Genomic DNA, 26167 nt, shown 5'->3' with positions numbered 1-26167 from the left:
ACTCTCAAACAGTGACAGGTATTACTAGTATTTAAGCTGTGGGTAGAACCCAAGAGCAGAGGACTTCCAAAAAAGTATTGTGATGAAAAACTAGAAGATCTGTTAGGAAATTATGCCCTCCAAAAGAAGCACAAGTGAAAAATTTTGTCCAAATTCTCTCACTTAAGAGAATTTCAAATAACTTCTACCGTAACACATGAAAAGATCAATTCACACACAACGGTGCAGCCATTCTAGCACTAACTAGACTCTGAATAATTACCTGAAAAGTTACCTACAGCATTCAAACAGACATAATTCTCTTTTCAAGTAAAGAAAAATACCGCTATTTCTGCAAGATATGCCTTAAGAGTTTATAATGCTGAGTGTTAAGGAATTCTTGGTAACTCATTTAGTACTTGACACCTTCAGAGACACAAAGCAATTACATGCTAGAGGGCTGACTCAGTAACGAACCAAAAAAAAAAAAAAACCTAATACCGCTGATTTTTCACAGCACCCAGCCTTGGAAGACCTTTTGTTTACACAGTAGTGACCCCAACATTACTTAACCTGCAAAAAGGAAACAACAAAAGCCTAAAATTGCGTTGTATAAATGATAAATTCTGCACTGTAAAGCACTACAACAGTTTTGCACTCTGCACTGTGGCTTTTTGTAAACTGTTGAATAAAATAATAATAAAGTCTCACTCACTCCTCTTTCTTGATTTCACTCCCAGGCAGGAGCTTGACGTAAGATTTTGGAAACCAGCCCCTTCCTCCATGTACCTCTCCAAACCACCAGTTTTCCTGCTGCTCCAGCACAGTAATGATATCATTTTTCGAAAAATTCAAGTGGTTATCCTTTTTTGCAGTCCAAGAGCAAAGTGCTTGTGCTTTTAAGTTCTCTACAGGTTGTCCCTGTTAAGACAGAAGCACAGGTGTTGATTGAACTTACTACCCAAAACTGGTGCAAGCATTAGAAACAGATGTATCATTTCTTGCACTCCAAGCCAGTTCATTCCCAAGCGTTGGCAGAACGCTTTGGACAACATTTGCATTGCCATACATATGCTGTTGATTCAGGAACAATTTCTCAACTCTTTTTCTTATTTGTCAGAATATCTCACGTGGTCAGTTCTAGGGGAAAACGATAATAGCATTAGGAAAGAAACTGCATGGGTCTTGCTCTCACCAAAATATATGGAATTATATCAGTGCATACGTAGTGGGGAATTCAGACTAATTTATTTATTGTATAGACTTATGGTAGTCCAGTGTTAAGAAAAGAAGAGGTTAAAAAAAAAATAAAAGTCAGTATCATTAACACGAATCTAAAATACAGCAAGTTCTCCACCTCACACAACATACCTGTCCATGAATAGGTGAAACAGATCCAGGGGACACAGTGCGAGTAAAAGCTGATTTTTGCTGCCATGCTGCATTAACATTCAGGCTTGAAAAAGGTATGTTTTGGTAATCAGATTCTTCTACTGATTTACTTGGTGAAAGTGGTCTGCAAATTGAATACAAGCATATTTAACACATGACAACTTTTATTTAAAAAGCATACCAAGTAGAAATGCTATTTTTACATATATAAAACAGATACTCTATACAATGCAAGCCAGACTATCAAAGATTTAAAACATACAAGTTAAGACCGTTCCAGATTTAAAGCATACAAGTTAAGACCGTTCCAGATTTAAAACATACAAGTTAAGACCGTTCCAGATTTAAAACATACAAGTTAAGACCGTTCCAGATTTAAAACATACAAGTTAAGACCGTTCCAGATAGCTTCTTCAATAAACTTTCTGCATTTACATTTAAAAACAAACACATAATGATACTAACACATTATGTGTTAGGTAAGCTGAAAAAAGGCAATTTAACACAAATGTAAAAACAAACAAACAAACAAACAAAAACTTACTCTGAAGCAGCTGAGGTAGTAGATAAAGATACTGTAGGAGGAAGTAAGGCCTTCTTGGGAGATAAAGATTTTTCTCCTTCTGATATTTTTTCTACATAATTGCATGGAAACCAACCAAAATGTCCTTGAAAGCTCCCATATAGCCAGCCAGGCTCTCCCACAGTTTTTTCATCAACCTGTGGATAGGAGGATAAAGGCAAAACAAAACAAAACAAACCAAAACCAATTAAGAACACGAGGCAAACAAGTTATCAAGTGTGTAAGCACCTCTTGGCACGCTAAATTTAATAGCGTGAGCGGCAGTCATCCAAGCATCAGCCTTTCCATTCTCTTCCCTATCAGAATTCAGCCGATTTTGCCCAGTTGAAGGAAGAGGGTGATGCAATTGCACCGCGTCTCTGGCAGCTCCTCGCGAGGCATCCCTCTGAACCTGCTGGCCAGCTTCAGTGAGTTTCAGAGACAGGTAGAGACAGGCCTCCAAGATGTTACACTCCTTCAAACAGGCCCCACGCAACCGGGAGGTCGGGGACCACATACAATACCCGGAGCCATTCTGGCTCACCAAAAATCATGACGCACTGTGTTATGTTTGGCTGAACACACAGCCAAAAGCAGCATCGGGCTAGCCTAGCAGCGCACGGAAGCTGGTGCAGTTGGCACACCAAAGTCCTTGCGCTTACAGAACCGTTGTCGTCTTAAGCAAGGAACTATAAACATATTTCTCAGTAGTTTTATTTGAAAGAACAGAGGAGGCATGTGCTGAGTCTGAAACTACCTGTATCAAGAAACACGTCCAAAAATTCTAGTGCCTACTGTAACGGTTAGACAGCGCCCTTAGGCATTTGAATGCATCAATATTAAAGCCCCTATTATGCTGCATATATTCAAACATAAAGTAAGGAAAAAAGGCCAATATTAGCAGCTCAAATACTAACAACTAGTTAGTTCAGTTGGGGCTTGGGGTAGAAGAGGAGGAGGAGGCTGTTGGCATATTTCTAAAAGACGACGTCAGCAGTTAAATGGCACTTGGTTAATTATATCTGAAAAGGAAGCCAAAACAACACCTACTTCTCTTGCTTCCTCTTCCATGCTTCATTGGCATCAAAATGCAAATACGTGATTTAACACTGTCAAACTGAAGTCTAATACCTAAAGGTTTTAAAATTCTGTAATAATTGCTTTGTAAACTCAGCCTTATCATCTGCCTGTTTCACTTACAATCCAAATGAGGAGGAATCATATTTATGTATATATAGTAGCTACGTATACATTACTCTATCACCACAGCTGTAAATCAGTTTTTACAGGCCTACAGATTGCTTATGCTTTCCAAAAATATATGTATGCTAACAAATGAAATAATTACATGAAATAATACCGCTTGCAACTGAGAAGCCAGAAGACACTCCCAGCCACATGTTCCTGCTCTCACATTATGGATAGCATATGCATCTGAATCCACGAGTGTGCTTCAAAGAACGGACTTGGAATAAACTACTCTAGATATCTGCCTGAGGGTGCACTTGCAAAGGATCAGCCAAGTAACTTAATCCTTTTTTGTCTCTTAAGACTACATTAGAAGACACCATTCAGATGTCTTGATCGTACAGAAGAACCTTTCACACCTGCTTCTTAAATAACCAGTCTGTTTCATCTAAATTCAAATGCCATTAATAATCTTGTCTTACTATGTATCCATTCATGCCACTGTGTACTATACTCACGTTTCAAGCAGAGAGTTGGAGGACTGTCAGTACACGTACAAAAAGCTGCAGTAACTACATCATTTCTGATCTACTAATTTTAGAAAGTTTATGTTTGGAGTTTACTACTATTATTCTAAGCTGATTTTCAACACCTCTCACATGTTTAAGACCCACAGATAGACTTTAGCTAAACTAATTCTAATTTCATCCTTCAAAAAAAAAATTAAATTTAAAATTCAAGTAAGTCTAAAATATATCAACACAATGCTTTTGACACTGAAGACCTTGTAGATCTCAGGGCTGGGGGAGCTGTTCACTTTTTTGCAAGTTAAGTGTGAATGGCAAATACTTACCTGAATGATATCCCCAGTATTAAAGCTCATCTCATCATGATTCCTTGCTTCAAAGGGATATAAAGCTCTGTAATTTACCAAGGCAACTGAATTCCTAGGCTCTGAGGCACTAACTGCACTGCCTGAAAGAATGGGAGGGGAAAAAAAAAAAAAGAAAAGAAATGATTAGTTGCCTTTTTGATACAACTGAAAGACATGCATTTAGTTGGAGGCCTATTCATTCTAAGCAACAGGTATGAACATAACAAGAGAACAGTTCTCATGGGAGATAACTGCACAAAAGGCTGAGGGGATGCACACAATGCAAGAGTTTAATATGCTAATCATCATAAATGTAACACAGGCAATAAAGTACATTCTCCTCCAAAGCAAAAAAAAAGACATCTTTATCTTCTCATCCTTTCTTGTCAAATAGCTTTGGCCAAGCCAGTGCTTCAATATAGTCCCTTTCAATACAATTATAATTTTCCAAGGTGAGAACACCCTTCTCAACAGTAAGTGCTCAGCAGCACAAATAATTTTACTTAAAAGCCTGAAACACCAAAATACCATGTATTTCTATTTTCTGCACATCTTATGTTCTCCAAGTCTGCTAATGATGTTGCTAAACAGCTGAGCAGTTTTCAACGTGTAGCTGACGTGCAAATATCTGTCAGTACCACCCTAACTTGGTTCAGTGATAAAGCCGTCTTTAAGAAAAACTGACGAGATTTAACGAACAAAGGAACTAATCAAAACTGGCTCTAATGAAATACCGTTTTATCAGTATTTTTCAAGGTCCCACAAATAAAGTTAGGTTGACTTCAGTTCCTTTTGCTAATAAGATGCACAGGTTAATACAGAAACAAAGTGGACTGCAATGTTAATAAATCTGAAGGTTACCTGTCCATGCATCCATCATCTAACAAAACTGCACCATGTTAGCATTCTGCTTTAATGACAGAGTTAAAGCCTTATGAGAAAGCTAAAATATTACTGTTTCCAGCAGCCATGATTTGTTGGCCAAGATCACTGGAACATTTGTCGCAGAGCCATAGGTACTGAAAACTGATAAAACCCAACTGAAGTTAATAGAACTAGAATGATTTATACCAAACTAAAGACATGGAGTATTGCTTTTCGAATAATATTTTAGATAATAAGCCTGCCATATTGTCACGTTAACAACAAGACAGCTAAAGAATGAAATGATACTCAAGACAATAAGAATGATTAAAACCAAAAAAACCCAACAGACCTTCATTTTCATTCATTTACCTTTATTTTTCCACGGTGGCTTAAAAACTTTACTCTCTGTTGGTTTCAGCAGATCTGCTAACTTCTCATTTATGTTTAATTTAGAAATACGTTTCTCTGTCTCTTGAGAGCTGGTCACTTCTTTTCTTTTCTTTAGTTCTTCATTCTGCCTACGCCTCTCCTCAGCTTTTGCTATTTGTTCTTGTTTTCTTTTATCTTCTTCCAGGTGCCTCTGCCTTTGCTGTTCTGTTTCTCGCAGAATCTCAGCTTGCTTGGTTTTGCTCTCCTCTTCATGAAGCTGTTGCTGATTTTCCCTTTCTCTCATCACAGCAACTGCTTCTTCAGCTTTCTGTTTTTCTTGGATCTTCTCCTGTATTCGTTCTTCCTCCAATCGCTTTTTTTTCTCCTCCTCTTCCCTTCGGATATTTGCCTGCCATCGATTCTCTTTCTCCTGTTTTGCTTTCCTAAAAAAAAAAAAAAAGGGGGGGGGGATAGCACATTCAAGTCAAAAATGAATGAGATGGTGTTAATAGGATAAACATCAGCACTTTTAAGTAAAGCTGTGTCTGTGGTGTCGGTTACTTTTCATTCTGGGCCATAAGCAATTTGGGAAGAGATTGCTTTGCCTCATGTGTATGCCAGTATATTGCACATATAAACAACAAACGGATTAAGAGTCTTCATAGAGAAACACTGCGACATAGTTACTTGGGCAGCACCTCCGTGAGCACTTCTGTTCACCTACATTCTTATGAGCAAGAAGCAATCTGCTAATTTAATGAGGGTATTTTTAAGCTGTCTGCCAAGGTAGTAACCAAATCTCATGACTGCAAACTAAGATTGCCAAACAGATTCAATAACAAAATTAGTCTTTGGCAGATGCATAAAAATAGTCTTTGCATATTGATCTTTGCTGCTTTACTTCCTTGTCTTCAGCGGTGGCAATTTATTCAACGTTTACTCTTTCAGCTGCCAAATCACACTCTTTAGCAGAGAGAAAGAGAGAGAATCGGCAAATCTGTCTGTATTCTCTGAAACTGCCCAGATTTTAACCCGTGCCTTATCTTCCCTGATAAGTCATTATCCAGTTCAAACACTCGCAAGGAAAAAAAAAAAAGAAAAGAAAAAAATCCACTGCATTTTAGCTGACAGGCCATCCTTCTGGTCTCACCAGCTGTCCTTTGCCTTTGGACCACAGCTTTCTGAAGGGATTCTTGATGAGGGATCATCAAGAAGGAGACCGCTGTACCAAGTGAGTGGGGAAAGTCCACTGATCTGATGGCCGTTTTACCGCGCGTTCAGACACATGACAAGATTGAGTAGGAGCTACGCAGTAATATTGTTAACTGTCTCATACAGTTGTGTAAGACAGAAAAATTAACAGGACATCATTGTACAGATGGCATACCGTCCTCTTAACATGACCGTCACAAACGTTTTAAAATTCCTATAACGTGATCGCAGAAAAATGTTGTCATGAGTTAAGATCAAGAGCACTAAAGATCATTCAAGACTGTTAAAGCAAGTGAGAATCATTGAAAAAGAAAATCTCACACTAAAAAGACAAACACGGCAATTCTCTGTTCTCATAGTAAAAACCTGAATAAGAAAAGTCAAACTAGTATAACAAAGACATTCCAGAGCTGAGAACTCACCACTGAAAGCACTAATCCCACCTATTCCCTGGCACTATTTCAATCTGGCACTATTAAACTCTACCACCAAAGTTATAGCAGTACAACAGTCAGTGCACAGTATAAGGTCCAGAGAAGCCTACGACAGGCAATACCAAAACCTAAAAGCTATGATTTCTTAATCAACACAGGCAAATAAAGCTAGTTGCAAATGAGGCCGTAAGAAAACAAGAGGAGAGAAAAGTAAGTTTGGGTGTTTGATACGAGGCTCGGCTTAGCAAAAACAGCATCACGTACACGAAAGAAGGAATGACCCTTTCTTAAGGACGTATGTGAAGTTTCTCACTGCTCTTTTTAAAAAAGAATCCAAAACTTAAAATTTGATCACTCATCCAACTTTCCATATTAGTACAGGAATTCAGCAGTCGGTGTTTCTCCTATTTTCTTAAATATTAGGTGACTACAAATATCACAACTGTTTGGCGTTTCGACTGGAGTTTGCATTTCTAAGCAAATGGACCAGATCTTCTCAATGTCAGAAAAACAAAGTAGAAAGTATAAGGAATTTCACACGTGTGAGAATTATGTGTTAAGCTAAAAATCCTAAAAGGGAAAGTAACTACTTGGACTATTTATCCATCAACTTAAATTCTAAGTTTTTTAAAGAAGAGGAAGATAAAAACAGACTGGAGAGAGGAAAGTCAAACCATCTTATATCAGCAGTACTCCATATTAAAAATTTTCTCTAAGGCAACTAGGATGTGTTTTTACCAGACTTCTTGGTCATTTTAATTAACATCTTAAAGTCACCACAGCATTATTTTGCTGTAGAAACAGCAACGCTGGTACTTTTTGGACACGGTACCTTGCAGCCTCATCTTCCAGTCGCTTTTTCTGTGCAAGTTCAGCTCTTCTTTTTTCTACTTCTCTTATTTTATCCTGTTTGATCCTGTGGAGCTGCTTCAAGGCTAATTGCTGCGTGCTATAACTTTCTCTCAGGTCCTAATGCGGAAACACAGTGAAGTACATCAAAAGAAATAAAGCCTTTTTTTTTTTTTTTTTTTTTTTGAGAAAAACATCCAGGCATTTTAATGCTTTGTGAACCAAGTTCTAATACAAATTGACAAAGTGATACCAAATTATGAATAGGCCTTGAAAGTCACTGTAAAGAAAGTCAAACAAACAAAAATATAAAAACAGCTGGCTGGTTTGCAAAGCCTTTTATGTAACTTAGGCTTTCAAGGAGCCCTTCCAGGCATGCACCAGCTGGAAATGGCAAATATGACAGAGGAAACAGGAAAACATGAAACTGAGCAGTGAAACACAATGTTATCTAAGGACAATGAGGACAACGAAGCATATTTTAAACAACCAGAAGACACATTTGTTGAGGAGGCAGGCTTTAAGGGAAGCCAACACAATATCATAAACCTGAGTTTACATTCCCTCTTTTCTCCTCTTCATTCACCATTGTAAAATATAACTGAAAAGTGCTAGGTTCAAACAGAAGACTACAACAACTGAGGCAGAACTGCAATGGTCAATCCCATATTAAAATCAGAAAATCCAATAAAAATATTCAGTAGGTCTACCACAGCGGGAAGCCAGAGCCTAAAGCCACTCACACTAGAGTCTTTATAATTTTATTCTGTTCTCGTTGATGATATCCTTCAATTCTTATTCTATCTCCCTTTGATTACAAACTTTTTCATCATCATGAATTTTTGGGATAATTAAATTTACAGAAAAAAACCCAACTATATTGATAATACTTTAGAACCTGCTTCACAATGTCACAAATGATTTGTAAGATGCTACATTATTTTTTCTTAGGAATGCTAGTGTTACACATACTGAGCAGAAAACAGGTATATCCTGACCTTTCATAAAAGCAAATAAAAGCAATTAAAATGACCTAATCCCACTGTAATGTGCACCTATACCAATAATCATGTTACCTAAGAAATACAGTCTAATTTACATGAAAAAGGCAAGATGACAAGACTTTTGCGGCAGCGCAAGTCTCTGTAACAATACGCTTAATGCAGCAATTTACTTTTTTCCCTCCAAACATATTTAGCTGAGAATACTTTTTCTTCTCACTTTGAGGATCACCGTGGAAACAAATTTTCATCATTAAAAAAACCCTGTATTTTTGTTTTATGGAGAGAGTAATCCTTTTGCAGAATGGGAAGGTCAGTTAAATAATTCTGAGAATGATTTATGAGGAAAAATTCAAAGTCAGATATCTGGCCCCACCAGGCAAAAGCAGTGTTGAGGAAAAACAGCAACTAAGCTTTAGTGCAGGGTTAATCTGCAGGTTTAATAGCACCGCGTTCGGGATATCACAGGTCATATCCTGGGCACTGATGCTACTTTCACACTCTTCTAAACTCAGAAGAGAATTCATGCACCTGACTCGGCTTAAGACATACGGATACATGCATGTGAGACAGGCAGACAGCGAAAGATGGAAAGGTGGAGGAAGACACTATTTCCACCTGAGATAGATTTTTTTTTTCTTCTTTTTTTCTCCCTGATGTTATCTTAATTAAAAAGAAAAGTATCTGGGTAAAACAACTTAGTGAACATAGTCTATTAACAAATAAGAGGCATATCAGCATTTTGCAGTTCGGCTTTCTAGGCAGGCATTTTAAGTTTTTCAGGGGACTGATAAGCAAGCAGAAAGAAAAAGAGCCTAGTGATTTTCTTTTAGGAAAGTTTATTTAATAGAGGTCATATACCCAAACAGAAAGGGTAAGCAGAGGAAAAACTGCGAAATAATTAAAAAGCAGAAGAGCCAAAGATTAGAAAATAACCTTAAGTAAGAGGAAGAGGTTGTTGAGACAGCTTAGCAGAGACAAAAGGCACTGAAGAACAGAATCATCCATATTCTCACACTGTAAGATAAGGCAGATAAAAAGCCAATTAAACTTTGCAATGTATTTTTAAAAACATATTTTAGGGAAGACTCAATTGTGGACGCAGCCATTGAACATAGCAAGCCATGCAAGTAAACAAGTAACTAAAAATGCATGTAACCAATGTTACATGAAGTTGTCTTTTAAGGAAAAAAAAAAACTTCTAAAAAGTTTACAAATTGTTCTTTGTGTGCTTTTTAATGAATGGTGTACGGCCCTCACATTAGCCCAACATAAAACCATTACTTTAGGATAAAGTTCTCACCAATGCCACTATGAATAACCTGGCAAATCAAGTTAAAGGGATACATGCAAGACTGCCTGAAAATTGCATGCATTTTTAGGTAAGTCGAGAGTTGTCTCTGAAACGAAAATGCCTTCAGGTCCAGTAGTCATCATTTATTAACTTCTACACAAATAAGTGGCCTATGTTACCTCTAGAACAGTACCCGAGTCTGCCACCACATCTTGTATGACGTACGGTGAAACTCTCTATTTCTTTTAATAAAAGTTAAATACTAAATTCACAATTCAAAAAAAGGTAACCAATAAAACCTCAGTACCATAAAGACAGAATTTGCAAGGGCCTGGGGCCTGAGAAACGTTGATTCTAATTCAAAATAAATTCTAGAGGGCACACGCTGAGAGTGGAGCAACAGTTGGTTCATGCAAAGCAATGATTAACAAGATATTAATATTTTAATATATTAGCTTAAAATGCATTTTTATTGCACTATTTATTTGCTGTCAGACCTTTGGTGATTCTAATTTGACATTCAAAGTTGAGAAAGGCTTTTGGAAGTGGAGCTATGTAAAAGACTGGCACAAAAAAAAGAAAAAAAAAGCCTGATGGAACTACCATCAATCCTTGTAACTGGACAAAAAAAATAAAGATACCGCTTATCAGTGTACCTCTATGCATTTAGAGAATGCATGTACCTTAAGCTTACAGTTAAATGCATCCATTTCAGAGAGCTTAGAAGCAGTTTCTTTTTCAAGGGCATCTAGTTGTTCCTTAAGTCTTTGGCATAATTCTTCCTTTTCTAAGGACTTCTTGTGCACTGAACTGATCCCCGTACCTGCAGAAGAAAAAACAGGCCTTTTACAAGGATTTGTGTTTTCATGAATTATTTATTTTACTTCTTCCTAATATACATACACTCCAAATTTATAATCTCTGTCCTCACAAAAATTCCCTGATTTACTATTCTGTTCTTACAAAGCACAACGGAGAGCTGGGACCAACACCTAACTGAGACACACAGACATTACATGTAATATAGACAAAAAATTAATTTGCAATTTGTTTTTATATCATTTTAGACTGATTCATAGGAAGCTTCCGAAGATGAGGACTTCTAGAGTGATTTAGTGTAAAGAGTAGTGTAAGTTTTATGTAAGTGAACTCTCCTGATTTTACTCTACCAAAAAGAGACAAGGTGTTAATAAGGATCATAGTATCCGTGGGCTGTACAGGCTGTACAAATAGCGTTTCAAGCAAAATCCTTGCTTTCTCAGAAAAATACATTTTTTGCCCTGTGTTTAGAAAATGAAGAAAATAACGGAGAGTAGATATAACAATTTTAAGTTGGCATACGCTCTAACAATACAAATGGTTTGATTAATATCCCTTTATCCTTGAGTCTTTTCTACGAGTGATGAAAAGCTGTCAACGCACACCAAAGATAATTCATTTGTAGACACTTACTCTGAGTGTTGTCAAGCTGAATGTTTTTAATTCTTTCACTTAGCAATTTCTTTTCAGGAACTAAATACATTAGTTTATTCTGATACTCCTGTAGACATTGGAGAGAATATAACAAGTTTTTAATACTGTTTATAAATCAGTAGCTAAAAACGGGGTAAATTTTCAAACATAATTTAAATTCATGTTAACTAAACATTGTTACATATTTCATTAGGGAGAAGAGGAAAAATTGCCCTCTTTTACACTCCCAATGTAAATACTATTACAAATTAAAACTTTTCAACCCACAAGCATTAGCACAGCTGGAAAAAAACATATTTAACAGACTTCCTGAAAGCATAAATATTATCATGAAAACATGTACGTTGACTGCCTTACCTCTAACATAAAATAACAACTTGTCCTGACACACAAGAGGAGATGTCACTTAGCTATTTTGAAGTAATTCATGTCTTGTTATTTAGAGAAGAAAAAAAAAATCCCAAAAACGGAAAGGTAATTCTGCCTGAAGAAAAGACTAACTTAGCTTAGCACTTTTTACTCTCCATACAGAAAAACATCCCTCATGAAAGTCTGAGTCTGGAGCCATAAAAGAATTCATAATTAAAAAGAAGTCACTATTGTCTGCTTACAAAAGTGGAGCTAAGGTTCTGATTACTGTCACCATTCTATTATCAAATTGTAGCACATGTAATCATTTCTTTGGCAGAACAAAGAAAACTAACAGCCTCTGCAATGTCGATGGCCTTGCCAATTTCCTCTGCACGGTAATCAAACCAATTCATTATTTCTCCCTATTGAAACTTATTATCAACAGCATTACAGAAACACAGAACGGGAAACAAAGAAGAGTTACAAGCTTAAAAGCAAGCTACGTACCTGAAGCTCTTGTTGTAGTTGCTTGACTTCCATAATTCCTTGGTCATATTTCTTATCTAAAGCCTCCAGCTCAGTTTTCCAAATTTGCTTTTTACTTCGAATATCTTGTAATCTCTCTGAGATCTGACGATGTTTGTCCGTCTAGAAAGAAATCAAAGGAAAACTATAAACGAGCAATTCTTAAAACAACCCAAGACATCTGCTTTAGATTGCTCACCCAAGCCAAGCAAAATTCCTGAAAGGGCATTAATGTATATTCTAAGAACTATGTGCTTTAAAACACTGTATTTCATTTAAAGATAGGTAATGAAATTTATGTCTTACTAGGGCTTCTAATTCAAGATTAAGGCTCTTCTTCCTAGAGGTCAACTTGACAATTTCTTCTTGTTCCCTGTTACGTTGGTTAAGAAGATCTTGGCGACGAATTCTCTCCCATTCCAATCGTCGCTGGCGCTCAAGTTCTTGCTTAGCTGCCTAGAGAGAAATTAAATCAGTTTTAATTACAATGGAGATACACTATTTACAAGCAGAGCCTATTATACTAAATAATGGTCTCTGTTTTGTAACAGTAATATAAAGAATTGTCTTTTTTTCAAGTAATTTTATGTACTTCAGCATCAAAGAAGAGAGGAAATGATGCTATAGGACTCTTCATGCCATGCACCTATCTCCTGATGAAGAAAAACTACAGAAAGTGGCATAATTCAGAAAGTCAGTTTAGCTTAGAACAGTACCCATAAACGAGCACACATGTCTCAGAATCAACAGGCAAAATATAACCAATTGTGAGCTCAGTAGAATCATGCTTAGGATATAGGGTGTTTTTTTTTTTAATAGATTTCTAAGAAATTTGTCCAAGAAAATCTCACCTATGCTATGAAATATCTGAAAACTTTAATACATACCAATACCTCATTCATTTACAAAGGATATAACTTTTCAGACAGAAACAATAGTCTCCCAAGATAGCTTGCCAATAGCCAGGCAAGGAGACTGAGCCACAGCCAGCATTCAAATCCTCAAGGCTACGTCAAGTGGGTACTGTACGCACATACGCATTCTTTAAAGCATTAAAATGTAATTTCAAGAAAACAACCTCCCGCCTTTCTATTTCTTTCCTTCGTTCCTCTTCCCTTTGTCTTTCCAGCTCTCGTTGTCTCTCCAGCTGCCTTTCCATTTCAAGTTGTTTTTTCCGTTCCTGCTCCTGTCGTTCCCGCTCTCTTCGCTCCTGTTCTTCTCTTTCTTTCTGAGCCTTACGCTCTGCCTCTCTCTGCTGCTGCTCCAACAGGACCTGACGGCGTTTTTCCAGCTCCATATTTCCCCTCTCGTAGTTTGCTTTCCTTTTGTCCTCAAATGTCACTAAAATAAGGAAAGATGATTTAGTTCTATCCTATATAAAATATTGTTCTTAAACAAGTACCTCTGTTGTGCCCCTAATGATATATACTTTCCTACTAGCAAGCTGAGGTTGTTGGATCATGGATAATTTAAGGGTATTGCACTCATTAAAGTATTTTTTTTTCCCTTTCAAAAATGCCAGTATTACTTTTAAATTTTCAAACGTCTATTCTAATGGCAAAAATGTCTAATGATTTAAAATTGCCCGACATAATACCTTGAATTTTAGAGGAAACAGAAAATAATAGCTTCTATAAATTAACAAAAGACTCTCTTCTTAAAAGGAAACACATCTTCCACTGTGCAAGAAACATTAACACACAGAGAAAGAGTCTTTAAGAACAGCGATTCCCCGAAAATCCTCCTGGAGTTAAGGACAGAGGAAAGCAAAACACGATCAAGCTCAATTACTGCAGTATAAATATATGATAAAAAGAGATAGGCAGGAATGACTTAGGCCCTAGGCAACCACCTTCCAAAAAGAGAACCAAGTCATATCTTACACTGTTTTGTAAGAGATCTTTGCTGGTAGCATCCAGAAGATTACAGTAGAATCTATGTTGTGTACAAATATATAGAGTTTTCAGAGAAATGAACAACACTGGGATCTCTTGGTTTCAGAATCCTCCACAAGCAGAACAAAGTAATGCCAACAACTTTTCAGCGGCACTGAAATATTTGGCCATGAAGGATTTCTTTTCCAAAATACATTATTAATGTTACTGAGAACAGCGCACTTTCCTAAGCTAAATATAGCCCCTATCTCTGCTTTCTCAGTGCCATTAGCTGTAATGGCTGACTATATCTGCTTAACAACCTTTCTTCCATCCAAGATGGACAGGATCTAGCTCCTGTAATGAAGCCCCTTTGGGATGTAATTATGTCTCCTACTTTCTAAATGTTTCAGTACCCTTCAAAGACCGCCCTATACATTAAGAATAAGACTGAACCATATTTTACCTGGCTGCTTTTTCTGTGGCTCCTCCTCTTGCACAGGCTGGAAAGATGGCAGAGTTCCATTTATATTTTCAGTGTATTTTCCACTTCTGGAGGAAGAAAAAAAAAAAAAAAAAAAGGAGAAATAGCACAAAGTTATTTTATTTGTAGAAAATGTTTCCATTGAAAATATATTATGTTGCACTGCCCTCAGTAATTTACCTGAAAGAAGGTGGCACCAGTTCAGGAGGCAGAGTTAGTGGCAGAGGCTGTCCAGCTTTGGCCATATCAGTTAGATGCATGGCTAACACAAACTCATCAGCTTTCAGCTGTCCATCTCCATCAATATCAGCCAGTGACCTGCACAGTTGTAATAACAATTCTAATTAGAACTAAACATCACAATCACTCACAAATGATAGCGGAAAGAATTTACTGTAAAATAATTTTTTTCAATGGAAAATTCCTGTGAAGTGACGTATAAAAATAATTACAATTAGTAAAATGAATAGTGGATAAAAGGAGACATTATTCTGTTTAATAATGTGCTGTTATAAAGATGTTTTCACAAAATATAGAAAAAAGAAATAAAAAAGGTAAATGAGGATAGGAAAGGTTAAATGACTTCTCTGACTTGTTGCGTCATCAACGCAAGAGCTGGGAACAGAATCCAGGTCTGTTCTTAAGCAGTCCTACTACATGACAGAACCTATTTTTTCTAAACTCATTCTCCCCCTTAAAAATCATTATATAAAATTACATCCAAATTCCACAGCAGGAACCTTTGCACAGATATTTTTTTTCTCTTCCCTTGTGTCTCCTTGGCAGCAAAGCTGTTGATGCTGCAGGGAAGATGGAAGCTACTGCAAAGTTCCTTGCAAGAAGCAGGAAAAGGATCACCTGCCCTCTCTAACAAGAAGGCAGAACACACAGTCATAGCTTTAGCCTACTTATACTCAAAATGTTCGTCACACGAGAAAAAAAAAACAATGAAATGCTTCCAAAGATGAAGGCAAGAAAGTAGGAACTTCTCTCAGAGAATAGTCTGTGTAAACGTAACTGCAGGAATGTGTCCTTTGACTGGACTTTGTAGAAATGCTTAATGAAATCACTGCTCATGCCATTTATTTTTCCTCCACATACACAACTGGCCAAAAAGTATTAAGCAGAAAAGAAATTCAGAGAAAAACAAAAGCAAGAGATGATGTAATGCAGTTTTCAGTATGTGGACAGAACAGAACTGTTCATACCTAACATTACCGTTATTACACTAATTACCATGAATACCTCACAGCAGTACAACTATTGATAATTCCTTACTTTGGACAAAACTGTGACTTGGTCTGTTAATGCTCTGAATGGCTACCCAGACCTCCTTTCATTAGCTACTGATATCTTCAGTCCAGACGTGCTGGAGAAAAACAGTCACTGTGTACCTGCTTTACCTCCCTATACTCCAGGGTGGATGAATTCAGCCCGACACTCCATTTTTGCCCACAGCATGCAGCCAAATCAGCAAGCCACCTTGCTGCTAGTAGAGACAAACAAATGACTGCTCTTGAGATAACGGTGAAGAAAAAAGGGGAACTACCTCAGAGAGAGCTGTAAAGCACAAAGCTATTGTGAATTCTTCTGAGACAGTGAAGTTTATGCATAAACATCTGAGTTATGTCTAAAGGCAAAATCCAAACTGCTGTATCTAGCTGCTCAAAGGCTAATTATTCTAGCTTTCAGAAACTTAAACTATTTACATCACCACAGCAAAGGCAAACCCTAGCAAATGTGTAATATGTAGATATCTTTATGGAAACTACAGAAAACTTAAAAATCTAAAGAGCTACTGCTTTTTAATATCTCTCATTATATTTTAAAACTAACAAGCTTGGGACGCTCTTTTGTTTCGGAACGCTACTTTTCAAATAAACAGACCTTCCACTCAGCTTAAACAGCACATTACTGAATCCAAAATTGAAGTCAGTGTCTGTGCTATATAGAGTTCAACAGAGAGTAAAACACTGATGATATTAAGCAGAGTAGTCTTTTGAAAATTTACCAATGAACAAAGCAGTTTGAGGAAGATGATGAGCTTCAGTTTATGGTTTTTAGATCCATGGTGTTGCTTCATCATTTCTTGTTGAATAAGGTACATTTCCTCCCTAATACCATTAAGTGCATTGACTTCACACTCAGTAACTAAACTTACCAAATAGTAGCCAACTGAGTCTGTGAAAGGTTTGATTGCAGAAGGGCATTCCTTGCTTGAAACCCTTAGTGAAGAGATTATGATATTAAAAAGAGTTTCACAAAAAGCAATACTTTTTCAAAGATTCACATGTAATCGAACAGGTCAGGAACTCGGCCAAGTAGTTTTTTAATATTAATCTAATCCACTTTCTCTAACGGCTGACAATTGGTATTATTCACAGGCTTAACAACAGAACAATCCAAACAATAAAAGTTTAAGTATTCTTGTGTGCTTTTTTCACTCAGAACAGAAAAATTGTCAGGAAAATGAGTATTTATGGTAATCTTATGGTAGACTTCCATAATTTCAACAAGCTAGGATCCCACCCCAAAGCCTTCTAGGTTCCAGAGGCAGATAACACTGCTGTTTTTTCCCTTCCATATCAAAAGCCATACTCACCTGATAAATATCCACTCATACTTTTATCAAGACTGTTAAATTTCTGCCTATATTTTAATCTGGAGGCTTGAGGAACTGCCCAGTCTGAGGATACAATCTTTGGTGAATTGCCAGTTAGTGAAGCACTAGAGGACGAATTTGAACTGCAATATAATTAAAAAAAAAAAAGTTTAAGTTACTTAGCTTAATAAACAGGCACTGGAACAGAAGATGCAGCATCTTCTGGGAACATGAAAAAAACTTTCATAAGGTTTTACCTCTGCTAACTAACCATAAATATTTTCAACATTAATATGAAATTCTACCATGAAATTAGGAACATGTATCTAAAAATAAATTCTTGGATTAAAGACCCTATCCTCTTGGTATCACAGGCATTTATGTCACATATTTCACTCGTGGGTCGCTGCAACACAATACTATAGGAAAGCACAGGAAAGCATCTTAACTTTCACAAGGATGTTTAAAAGAACTGTGAAGCAAGAGGCAAATGTCAAAGTAAACTTAAAAGAGGAATGTAAATGAATAAAAACATAAAACCATGAGCAAAAAAAAATCTGATAAATTTGCAGCCAAAAGCTGCTTCTAAAGTTGTTAAAGCCACTATTCCATCTCTCCCTTTGTCTTTCTATTATTACAGGCGAAATGGAGTATTCAGTTCGTTTCTGCAGAATAGTGCTGATAAGTGCTTAGTTATGCCTATAAGGCTTCTAACTATAACACCTGTGATTTCCACACAGTTTTCCACGTTTGAAGATCAGACAAAAATCAGGTACCTCCTGACTTGTTTAAGGTAATTCCCTACTCTCCAAGTAAAAGACTATTTGCAGTGTTACATGAGGTAATAAAAGTAAGAATGCTAACATAAACAAAGCCTTTCCAGCACTATGTTGGATAGACACACTTCAAATTAGATGACGCGATGGTGAAAATGCTCTCAACAATAGCACTGCAGAGGATCTATTTTGCAACACTACAACAGCAGTAGTAGAAAGCATCCTGATTTTAAAATATTATAAATTAAAAAAAAAAAAAAAGAGATGATTACAGGCACACATCACGCCGAGAATCATCCTATTAACATCAGGTGTCTATATGAGGAGTCCAAAGTTAGATGCGCATTCATCCAAGATGCCTTGCATAAGCAGCAGAGAGGTACAAGCGCTTCTGAATCACCTTCTAGACTTGAGCAGAGGCTGAAATGCCCTCCGGATTGCCTTTTGGGGGACTGTTCCTTAAACACCCAGTTAGATAGATAAAACACTTTGTCTATGATGAAGCTCTAAAATCATTTAAACAGAGCAGATGATGACAAAGATGTACAGTTTTCCATTACTCAGAAAATGAATTCACAGATAAAAAACTAATATTCTTTCTACATGTCTGCTAATTATGTGGTGCCATTTATAACGAATGAGCACATCAGTTCATAAACATTGCTTTTATATCCGCTTGATGAGTTTTACTTCTATTTACTATTGCTGTACATTCCCTTATTTTTTGATTTGACTTCCTCTTGTTTGAACTCCTCACCTCCTTTGGATAGTTTTGTTAGATTTACTGAAAATAGTATTTATTACATTTTAAGAATTGGTTATTTTTTAAGACTATACTTTGAAAATATAAACAAACATTCTACAATTTTTAAAAGGCACACTTCTCAAGTTTAAGATATAATTATTTTAAACTTAACTTTCATACCTGCTAGATCCCAAATCAATTAGTGACTGTGCCTTCTGTATATTAGTACCACCAAGCCCTCCTGTCATGGGAGCAAAAGAACCAGTATGGGGTAGTGCTGAAACAAGCAAAAAAAAAAAACAAAAAAAACACAGAACAAAAAATTATAAAGCAAACAGGTATAAGGTAATACTTTAATAAATACTCCAGGTTTTGATATAAGTAAGATTAACCAGTTATAACTGATTCTATGAATGTGAACTTGAGATTTTTTTTTTTTCCCCTACTCCTATGAAATGATGAGTACTTCAGTATGAAATCATCCACAGAGAAAATCAGATTCATACGTCTGAAACTGAGTACTGGACTATACTATACTTACTTGAGGAGAAAGGTACAGACAAAGGCTGAAGAAGGTTGGATGTTCCATTTGGCAACGACGAGGTACTGACAGAAGGCACCAGGGGTGCAGAGATAACCAAAGGAGGAATGGAAGTCACTGAGGTCAGAGAGGACATGGGGGCTAACGGTGTGATCGCAGACATAGACGTTGGCATGGACAGATTTGGCATGCTACCCATTCCTAGAGCAAATTCAAACAATTCATAATTTAATATTGCAGAGGCTCCAGCAAGACATTGGCTCCGTTATACTAGGCAGAGACTACACAAAGCAACCTGTATCAAGAAAGACAACAAGCTAAAATATATGCTCATGTATCTAAAGTTTAGATAACACAGTTCACAGAGAACATACAAAGTACTGAAGCACACGAAAGAAAAATCTCCTTACCAAGCAATTCATTCTCAAGGTAGATCTAGCTAGTATCTCACAAAACACTAAGATCTACCTCTCTACTAATGATATAGCTAGTTCTCCCACAAGCCTTTCTATGTCTGGCTATAGGAGAGCTATAACAGAAATCAAAGCTATGGCAGTCTCTATTACAAAGAACAGCTCACACTGTTTCTGAACCTAGTCTCTTCTAAGCCTTGGCCTTGGAAGAATCTGTAAGGGTGAAAAGTCTGTATTTAGCAACACGTGGCTAGCAAATGGTCTCTTCAAAGTAGCTGCCCGAAGCTAATCAGTTCACTGGAATTACTAGCTCAATCTTATGGAAGAAGGGAAGATGCAGATGACATGACGGAAGGTTAACATTAAATAACTATATGCCAACCACAGCTATAATACAAATGAATGTGCCTGGATGTAAACGCACATAAAATATTTTGTGTTGGGCAGAGAGTTTACGTCACATATGTAATGAATAAACACACACATTTAATTTCAGTGCATGCCCACAGAAATGTACACTGTATTTTGTAGTCTAGCAGAAGTCATCACATATATCGTGCCCATATATTACATGTATCTTGCACAAATAAAACAAAATATCAACTGGCAGGTATGCACTGAATCCCAGAACACAGTGAAGAGGAAAAAAAGTTACACTAGATAATTGTATTAATCACATGAATTAATCATATAATCAAAATAAGCAATCTGAATCATTTTGAAAAAAATATTTAAAATCAATTGTCCTACCAGAATTTTGGCTTTTGCCAAATTTAAGTTAAAAAAATAAAAAAAAATAAAAATACAGTTGGTGAATGAGTAGGAGGGAGACAGAAAAAGACCCTCAGTACAGAATGACAGCCTGCAAGTCACATGTCAGACGTGAACAACCTTCTTGCATCTCACGTCAAAATTCAACAGAAAGTTATTCTGTGAGGTCTATACTATTTCTGCATCATTCGATTTCTACAAAGGATGAAATTATTAAAAGTGGGCAGACTTCTTTCAATCTCAAGAAAGAAGTTTTGCAAAGTTCCTAAATCAGAATACCCCTTTTTCTTTACAGATTCACTTAACAACCGAGGTCAAACTAATGCTTATATTTGATCGTACATGAATCTCAAAACTGTGAGGTTTTCATCTCTGAACTTCAAATAATTATATGTTTAAAAGTACCAAAGCGAGCAGACATTAATGGTGAAAATACTGGAGTTTGCTTCATGACAGGAGGGAGAACCATAGGCAAGTGCTGTCCTTGTAATTTCAGCTTGATGAGTTTCATGGCTATAGAAAACTCCTGTTGATCCATTTTTCCATCCTTGTTCAGGTCTGACAGCGCCCTTAAACAGAAAGGAACAAAAACCCACAAGGAAAAAATCTGAGCTCAACTTTTTGACTTTATTGTTTTTAAAAAGAAAGTAAGAGATACTGCAACTATTTATAGATTTTCTACCTTTGACAACATACAAACCCTCAGAAGTTGGCAGAATTTGTTTTTTCTAGTTTGCCAACCTACTGGTGTTGAAGATCTACCTGGACTTCAAAGTATAGTGTCTGTCCAACTATATTAATGTAAGTCACTTGGTGGACTCCTATAGGATTCAGTTTCTAAACTTACTGCACACTAAGTAGTTAGCACTGGGGAAACTAGAAGGATGTTCGGAGAAACAGTACTTTCCTGCTCAGTAGGAAACATTTATTGCTACAATTACACCTCAGTTATGCTTCTTGCTACGCTACTAGCTGGCTCAGTTACCTTAAATGAGTATCTCTCACTGCAAGGAATTAATGCAAGAATCTGAAACACGGTAACACAGAAAACTGCTAAAGACACTAAATACCACTATGAAAAACTGTAGGCAGATTATGTTTTTAAACACATACACACCCTCTTCCTTTGGCATATTTCCAAATAAGCTTCAAGTACATCAGGAAATATACGCAACAGTGCATAAACAATCAAATTGTCAAAATTTCTCAAATCTTATTAACACTTAAACAGACCAGGCATAAGGACGTGAATGAAATCAGAAGACAAAATCACAGAATCGTTTAGGTTGGAAGGGACCTCTGGAGATCATCTAGTCCAACCTCCCTGTTCAAGCAGGGCCACCTAGAACATATTGCCCAGGATCACATCCAGACGGCTTTTGAATATCTCCAGCGAAGGAGACTCCACCACGTCCCTGGGCAACCTGTTCCAATGCTCAGTCACCCTCACAGTCAAGAAGTTTTTTCTCAGGTTCAAGACAATGAAAGAGACTTAATATTTAGCTATGTTTTCCCCTTCATTGCTACATTCTATTACTGTTCATTAAAATATAACCTAAGGTGCTACACAAACATTTCACTATCATTCTTTCTATTCACGTTAAGTGTCTAAAGAAGGAACTAAGTTTGCATTTTATCAAAATATGTATTTTCTTTAATATTCCTTCACAAGTGAGTTCCTCTTACTCCTTAATTATTAAGGGCCTCCACTGTGAGTTTCTTTTAGTGCGTGTTCGCCTCGATAATAATGACGTGCCCCAAAACGAATGCAGTATTCTGGTGAAGACTGAGGAGTTACAAAAGAAGAAAATTTCTATTTCAAGTGTTGCTACCGCCACAAACATGCTGCAAAGAACAGTATTTTTACCCAGTTCCTGAACTTCAGTATTGGGCTGAAATATGACAGTATATTACAACTGACCTTCTACTACCATATTCTACAGCTTTAGAATTTCTTTTGTGTTTCCTACTTTTGATATATTTTCCACTCCCATTTTAGCACCATATAATTTTTCCCAAACTTAATCTTACTACAGTTTTTTAGTATTTACTAGTTTTTCAAAAAGCATTCAATTGCGTACCTCTGGAAATTCATTAACCCACCATTTACCTCTTTTTACATATTATTATTTAAAAATATTGAGGCAAGGCTTAAGAATCACCTTTGTGGCACTCCAACAGGCACTTCCCTCTACAAATGCCCTACAGTTTATTATTACCTTTTACATAAAGCATTTACCGTAGTTTTAAAGATAGTGTTCAAGATGATCCAATCTGAATTAACTTTGTACCAACACTTAACCAAAAAGCAGCATCTTTCTAAATCTTTCTCATAAATATGGATTCAATCTTTCCTCTAAACTTGGTAAATTCAGTAAAATTAAAACACAGATTCAGATAACATTCCTACTTTGACTGCTGAAAGCTTCTTGTAGGTAACACTACCTACTGAAAATAATACTTGCATGCTACACACCTCCTATCCTAAAAAACAGCTAACAAGGACTTACCATATTTCAGCAAGGACTGAAGCTGGTAGACCTGACTGTAAAAAAAAGGTACGTGCTTGATCACCTATGACAAACAAGAAAAAAAGAACAAAGGAGGACTTTTACACTAAAGCCACAGATATTTGCAAACATCAGTATTTTCAGAAGACCCTAATACTCGCATGTGGAACCCGATTTTCAAAAGGGACCAGCATGCTAGGTGCTAAGCTTTCTCAAGTTTAGCCTCATGTAACTCCTTGGTGACAGCAGTTCTCAGATATCGATGTATTCTGTAACCTTAACACTTTGCTCTGCGATATAGAGTCAAACAGTTACAAAAGCTTTAGGAGGTTACAAATCAATAACTGCCAAGACTTTTATAGATGATGCAAGGTTTAAAGAAAAATCATGTATTGTAAATGACTGAAAATTGAATCCTGACCTAATTCTTTTCATAGAAGAAGGATGAACAGGCTATTTCTTTCCTTCATCCAATCTAACTTGACCCAGTACTGCCTCTTTAGAACGTAATATTTTTTTCAGAGTTTTCAAATAACATTCAGATTCATCAGAGAAACATGCAGTAGTTCAACATTTCAGGGAGGGAAAGGGAGCTGTGGTATAAATCCATACCAAGTTCCACATCAATCACTACCGATTGTATTGTTAAACAGACATAAAATAGAACACGGATAATGCTGTTCGTGCTTGCCCAGGGGTGAATTATACACGTTTAAAGCTAAGATTTCGGATTATTCTTCCTGCATCATTTCCCCTTATATCCATACAGAGCCTTTCATTTTAAGTGCTTTCCAAATAAATAATGAAGCCTGCAGACATGCAGCATACAGCCCAGAAGTGGCTCAAATTCCCCTGGGACCGCATATGTTTCAGCTGGTGGTAAAATACACACTAATATGCTCCAAAGTGCTGTATGGCCAAATCAGGAGATATCTATAATATATCACTTAGCCAGAAGATTTGCATGTTCCAAATGGATAACTTCCCACTCCCTCCTCAGTCCTTTGTGGCCCCAAGAGAGGGGAAAACAAGGGCACTGGAGTTAACAGAAGGACTGAAAGATGGGGAAGCAAGGCAAGTCCAAGCACTCAGGGCTGGTCTTTCGCACCCACCCACTCGCAACGACTGGGGGCATCCATTAAGTCATCCTCGGCCACTGAATTTGAGCCTTTTCCGACTCTCCATTTTTAAAACCACAAATTCTAAAGCGTGCAGCAGCATGACCTAGCTGTTTTAGAAGAAAAACCTGAACGCGACCCCAGCTGACGGCAGGCAACTGCAAAATGCCATCAGCCTACGCAGCATTTGCGGAAGGCCCAAGGGTTAATACATTTCCAGCACAAGCTGTCGGGATCTCTCCCCGGGCCTCCTCCCCGATAACAAAGCTCTCTAAGAGCCCAGCGCTCTCTAATGCTGTTCAGACTGAAGAGGGCCACTTCTTGTGCCCCTGGCCTCCCCTGCTACAATAGCTACTGTAAGTGCTCCTTGGCAGCCTCCCACCAGAGCACAGATTTAGCCTGATACTCCTTGGTTTTTGAAACCAGCGCACAACTGGTGGCTGCCAAAGCGACAAGGTTAATAAGAGTATTTCTGTGCCAGACTTTAGTCCAAAGCTTGTAGAAGTTTAACAGTAAGAACCTGTGGCTTAATGCCCTAAGAGTATGCTTACTGGTCACATAATAAAGGGCTAAAGGAGGAGGATATAGTTTTCAAACTGTCCTACAAAGCTATCTGACGTAGACACAGCAGTTAACGCAGAACGCAGAGTCTCAGACCAACCTGTAATGTAGCCTCCTGCGGGTTTAAGGCTATCAAACTGCTTGTCATGCTTTGCCCGCTCTTCAGACGTGATGGCCCATATGTTGGGGCCTCCTAAAAAAAAAAAAAAAAAAAAAAAAAATAAACAGGTTGAAGATCTTTTAAAAAAATAAAGCATGTCATTTGTTTAAAAAAAAAAAAAAAAAAGCTCAGTTTCTTGAGGGACAGAATTAAGATTTCGACACACCCAGCTCCTACCAGTTTGGCAAGGATATGATGAAACACACGCTGGCTTCCCAGATGCAAGCAGTAGCCGAGCCCATTCTTCAGCCCCACGGCTTTACACTGGGCTTTCAAACAAGTCCTGTTGTCTCTCCAAGCCGGCGCAAAGCAGTTTCCTGTCGCTGCGAATTGTTTGCAGCCCGGGCAGGAAGAGCGTTTTGTGTGAACCAAACACTCCTCTGGTTCACCGGTAAACAAATGTGCTTCAATGTCACTTAAAGGTTCCCAGCCAGAAAGCGAACACACGCAGCTGCCAAACACCGCCTCACGCTTTGCCTTGCCAAGGCTCTAAAATTAAAATTGGGATTCCTAACAAAAATGCATAGTTTGCCTATGACAAAGTAGCAGCATTCTGGATTTTTTTTTTTTTATTTGACTACGGTATGAATTGAACTTAGCATGTTTCAATGTCAAAAAAAAAAAAAAGTACAAAATGTTACGGCCTCAAAGTAACAAAGCTAAATTGCAAGGAATAAATATGTTGAGAGCGCGGTGCTGATATACCGAACAGAACCAGGAGGGACTTTCAGAAGCGTCTGAGGCTACTGTAAAAGCGTCAGGGCGTGTGCCCTTTGCAGGAAAAGCACTTAGCCAATATAATACATAATTGGTTTTCATTTTAAGAAGATGTTTTAGTTGGGAAGCTTTCGACAAAATCTACGTTTTCAGTCACTGAATTAGCCCTCAAAACAACACTGAAAGTTTATTAAAGAACCCCAAATCTCTAAAAATACATTCTTTTCAGCATTTCTGCTAAGCTGTTCTCCAGTATTCCTTTTGCTCACTAAAAACACTAGCCAAAGAAATAAATAGTAATTCTGGTTAAGACATTAATAAGCTGCTTCAAAATGTAGAGCGTTTAGAGAGAACAAAGTGCACTATGGAGCGCTTCCTGTTTCCCACCTACACCTGATCTCAAAGCTGAGAAAAACCAATTAAATTTCCTTCAAGAGCTCCTTTTTTAAAAAGGGTGAAAGAATCCCCCCTTTCCAGTAACAACAAAGCTAGCAGACGGCAAGTTCCCGTACATCCCAATACATA

The 26167-nt window shown here is 37.3% G+C and overlaps 1 protein-coding gene across 7 annotated transcripts in view; it reads right to left on the bottom strand.

The window, feature by feature from the left end:
• Positions 1 to 26167, bottom strand: part of ITSN2 (intersectin 2) — an 86752-nt gene that overhangs the window by 28009 nt on the left and 32576 nt on the right. For 4 of the 7 annotated variants that reach the window (XM_068937039.1, XM_068937034.1, XM_068937035.1 and 1 more), the window contains 21 exons: positions 24866 to 24958; positions 23087 to 23150; positions 20982 to 21145; positions 19393 to 19593; positions 19032 to 19128; positions 17331 to 17473; positions 16890 to 16953; positions 14909 to 15046; positions 14711 to 14796; positions 13449 to 13711; positions 12677 to 12826; positions 12353 to 12493; positions 11474 to 11561; positions 10705 to 10844; positions 9664 to 9744; positions 7710 to 7846; positions 5232 to 5674; positions 3975 to 4096; positions 1916 to 2091; positions 1351 to 1495; positions 695 to 900 (listed from right to left, as the gene is read on the bottom strand). In XM_068937039.1, the coding sequence (XP_068793140.1) occupies positions 695 to 900; positions 1351 to 1495; positions 1916 to 2091; positions 3975 to 4096; positions 5232 to 5674; positions 7710 to 7846; positions 9664 to 9744; positions 10705 to 10844; positions 11474 to 11561; positions 12353 to 12493; positions 12677 to 12826; positions 13449 to 13711; positions 14711 to 14796; positions 14909 to 15046; positions 16890 to 16953; positions 17331 to 17473; positions 19032 to 19128; positions 19393 to 19593; positions 20982 to 21114 (2954 nt within the window). In that variant the 5' untranslated portion in view covers positions 21115 to 21145; positions 23087 to 23150; positions 24866 to 24958. The remainder of the gene's footprint in view (positions 1 to 694; positions 901 to 1350; positions 1496 to 1915; positions 2092 to 3974; positions 4097 to 5231; positions 5675 to 7709; positions 7847 to 9663; positions 9745 to 10704; positions 10845 to 11473; positions 11562 to 12352; positions 12494 to 12676; positions 12827 to 13448; positions 13712 to 14710; positions 14797 to 14908; positions 15047 to 16889; positions 16954 to 17330; positions 17474 to 19031; positions 19129 to 19392; positions 19594 to 20981; positions 21146 to 23086; positions 23151 to 24865; positions 24959 to 26167) is intronic. The other 3 variants (XM_068937040.1, XM_068937037.1, XM_068937038.1) reach the window with 1 other exon arrangement.

Source organism: Struthio camelus, chromosome 3, assembly GCF_040807025.1.
Source record: "Struthio camelus isolate bStrCam1 chromosome 3, bStrCam1.hap1, whole genome shotgun sequence".
Lineage (NCBI taxonomy): Eukaryota > Metazoa > Chordata > Aves > Struthioniformes > Struthionidae > Struthio > Struthio camelus.
Note: the sequence above shows the minus strand (reverse complement) of the source record. Positions and strands in the feature narration are given on the sequence as shown.